The sequence below is a fragment of the Brassica oleracea genome, chromosome C2, assembly GCF_000695525.1.
Source record: "Brassica oleracea var. oleracea cultivar TO1000 chromosome C2, BOL, whole genome shotgun sequence".
NCBI classification, from domain to species: Eukaryota; Viridiplantae; Streptophyta; class Magnoliopsida; order Brassicales; family Brassicaceae; genus Brassica; species Brassica oleracea.
The window spans coordinates 28,778,041-28,782,076 of record NC_027749.1 but is presented as its reverse complement, the minus strand read 5'-3'; the positions used below and the strand labels follow the sequence as shown (position 1 = coordinate 28,782,076).

General features: G+C 34.3%; 1 protein-coding gene across 1 annotated transcript; it reads right to left on the bottom strand.

Annotated features, from left to right (window-relative positions):
* Window positions 1-2,924: 2,924 nt before the first annotated feature.
* On the bottom strand, window positions 2,925-3,362 carry LOC106323930. The gene has a single exon (XM_013761975.1). It carries the CDS (start codon window positions 3,360-3,362, stop codon window positions 2,925-2,927), a length of 438 nt encoding a protein of 145 aa, XP_013617429.1.
* Window positions 3,363-4,036: the final 674 nt, after the last annotated feature.

Sequence of the window (4,036 nt, the reverse complement as noted above, 5' to 3'; positions counted from 1 at the left end):
TGACAAAGGCTTAAGAGAATTGATTTGGCTATTTATGTTACCAACGTTTATTTATTTTTTCCATCACACATCCGTTTAAAACTCTAGGGTTAAGCGTGCTTGAGCTCGAGTAATAAAAGGATGGGTGACCTATCGGGAAGTAATTCGCGATACTGTGTGAGTAATGCCAAATCATGGAGAAATGTCATATGGTGATTGCAGGATCAGTAAACAAGTCTTTCGAACTATTCAAAAATTAATGCATTATCTGTCGCATAGAGTGGGGCCCACAGACCGAGTGAGCGGGCGTGGGAGGTCCATTAGCCATCGGCGGTTGGGGCGTTACAAGTGGTATCAGAGCCGAACCCAGACGAGTGTGGAGTCAGTGAGGGCTCAAACTAACATGGATAACAATCCTGGGGCGCAACATGCACGTTTTGTTCTTTGGGAGAGGATGAATTGTAATATTCTGGTTTGTGGTATAATGAGAAATGCTTAAGAGAATTGATTTGGCTACCTATTTCACCAAAGTGCACTTACTTTTTCTGTCACACATCCATTTAGAACTCGGGGGTTAAGCGTACTTGAGCTGGAGTAATGGAAGGATGGATGACATATCGGGAAGTGATTCGTGATACTGTATGAGTGAGGCCAAAGCATGGAAAATGTCATGTAGTGATTGCAAAGTCAGTGAACAAGTCTTTCGAGCCTTTCCAAACTTAACGCACCACCCGTCGCATGGAATGAGATCCACAGACCGAGAAATCGGGCATGTGAGACCATTAGTCGTAGGTGGGTGGGGTGTTACAACTAAATTCTGGCCAGAGCTTTTAAACATTCCTTACATGGAACCATTTCTTAAGAAAAAGGGAAATGAATGGTCATATGAGCTCTGGGGAGACTAAGTTGAATATTGAATCAAACGCATCGGTGCCATGAAATTCTCTCTCTTCTCCACTCGATTGGAATATCTGATCTTTGAAGATGAACTGACTGAGTTATCTATGTCACGGATCATATGTGCCATTGGTTTAGTTATTTGAATTTCAAGATTATATGTATATAAATTTTTTCTTTCTATTATTGCAAAAACATAAAATTAGTGATAAGGATGCAATGTAACTGACATGTCCTCTATCTTGCTTTCTGATAATCATGCCATGTTCGTTTCTATATTTGATGCATCATCTGAATACAACATCTAGATATTGATCCAAATATTGTTTGTTTTTATAGTTATATTTGCATCTTAAGTTGTTTGTATTCTTATTTCACAATAGTATTGGAATACTAGTAGTTTTTTTTTGTGCAACACGGAATACTAGTAGTTAAAATGACTAAAAGGGGATGATTTTTATTCTTAATAATGAACTAATTATATTATTTAAATATATTATTTTGCATTTTTTGTGAAAGCACGATTTTGCGGATTTTGATGAAAAAATTAATTTTGCGATTTTGACGAAAACATACAATTTGCAGTTTTCGCTGAAAAACGCAATTTAACGGAAAACACGTTTTCCAGTTTGGGCAGAAAACACTTTTCCAGTTTTGTTGGAAAAATTGCATTTTTTCCAGTTTTAGCGGGAAACAATTTTCCAGTTTTAGCGGGAAAATATGCTTTTCGCTGTTGGCGGAAAAACACGATTTCCAATTTTTTCAGTTTTAGCGGAATGTGATTTTTGGTGTTGACAGAAAAAGCGTTTTTCCAATTTTGGCGAGAAGACATGTTTTCCAGTTTTGGCAAGAAAACACGTTTTCTCGTTTTGGCTGAAAAACACATTTTTCTGACTTTGGCAAGAAAACACATTTTTGGTTTTGGCAGGAAACACACGTTTTTGGGTTTTGGCAGAAAAACACATTTTTGGAGGTTTGGCAGAAAATAAGTTTTTCGATTTTGGCGGGAAAATACGGTTTTTATGGTTCTAGCGAAAAAAATAATTTTTCCGATATTTGTGGGAAATTGCAATTATCCGATTTTAGCGGGAAATTGCAACACATTTCTGGAGGTTTGGCGGAAAATAAGTTTTTCGATTTTGGCAGAAAATACGGTTTTTATGGTTCTAACGAGAAAATACTTTTTCCGTTATTGGCGGGAAATTGCAATTATCCGATTTTAGCGGAAAATTGCAGTTATCCGGTTAAAATTATTATATAATAATTATACAACTAATTTAATCAATTTTATATTTGTATTAAAGGTATTTAAGTCTTTTGAATTTTGAGACGCAAATGTTAGCATCCAAACTCTACTTTTTTGCATCTCAAATATCTAGATACTAGGTAATAACCTAAGGTGAAATACTTTAAAAATATTAATGTTATATAAATGAAATTTTGTTTAAAATTTTTTAGTTTTAAATTATGGGTTTTCTGGAAATAAAGTTAATTATTTTGGTTTATAACAAACTTTTATCGTATTGTAGACTAAATTAGTGTTTACACGTATACTGAAACTAAAATATTTATGTTTTTTGTATAGTATATATTTTAATTTAAAAGATATTAAAATATATAGAATTTTTAATCTAATAATTATTAAATGAGACTTCTTACTCATATGATTTCACAGTCATTTGTATTTTCTATTAGAAAAATTTAAATCATTGGTCACAACATTTTCAATATGAGATTTTAATAGTTTTAGTAATTTATGGTCGTTTTAAAAAACTCAAAATATAACATATATAGAAAAATCTAAAAAAATTATTATTTAATTAAGGGGGTTTTTCAAATATGACTCAAAAAAAAAATTCAGACACAAAACTAACCCGTGAATTTTTTGGAACTTTCATTTGCGCTATCTATCCCAGAAGTTTGAAGTATTTACGAAAATGCCATTTCCTTTTTTTTCGGAAAATGAATGTTTTACTATATCATCTTCATCTTCATCAAGTATTTACAATATTGTCATTGCGTTCAACACACCAACCACCATGAACAACTTACTTTCCATATATTGCACTTGGTAAGATGGACGCATACACTTTCCATTCACAAGCTTCACCTTCGCTAACTCCACCAACACATTTAAATCCAATCTTGTCTTTACCGTACCTGTACTGTTTAATGTTTCTGCCTGATTTTAGTGCATAATCAAGGACACATTCCTTAAAAGCTACTCCATTGAAGAATCTCTGGTCTTTGTACAATGTCCCGTTACCACGCCTCGCATAGTTCGTCGACCTCTGTTTCGAAACTCTCTCATCCTCTTTACCCTCGTTATCGCTGTCACTTTCACTTTCTAGAACCTCATCGTGTAGAATTGAAGGCTCGTTGACGAAGTCCTCAACCAATTGCTCGATTTTAAATTCGTCTCTCTCCACAGCTTCTTCGTCGAACTCATCTTCTGTATTTTCTACAGCTTCTGAGACAAACGCCATTGATCTCTTGTCGATTTCGCTTCCAAATCTAAGGAGATTTCCTTTTTTATGGCTCAACAATTTGGAGATTTTGTGTAAGGTCGGGTTCTGGGTTTACGTTTATGACGTTGGCTTTTTTTGTTGAGTAGTAAGGCTGGGTCTTTAATCGGGTTTAAATCAGTCTTAATTGGATCTTAGTTGGTTAACTGTCAACTTTAAGTGGCTTACGGTTTAGGTTAAAACAGTAAACCGATATTAAACCGTCTAATTCGATGGTTGGGGAGAAATAGGTTTCAAAATATATATTCGGGGAGAAATAGGAATGGAACTTTATTCTCGGGAACAAATAGATAGAGGTAATAGTTTCGGAGACATATAGCACTATACAATAGTTCTCGTGGGGAAATTGGTGGTCGACCCATGAAATAGTTTTTCACTTATCTTATCTCATTTCTTATACACAAAAACTACGTATCTTTCACTTTCTCTCTATATTCATCTAAAAACCCCAATATTTTGATTCTAAATTTTGCAAGGTTCATAGATCCACTCAAACTCATGATTCTTGGTCATTAACAAGTTGGTATGTTTCGTGGTGAAGTTCTATGTGCTAGGAGAAGCTAATCAATTTATCTCATTGGTTGAAAGTATGAAATTGATAAATCTTTTCCAGATTTGTTCGCCAGAAGACGTAC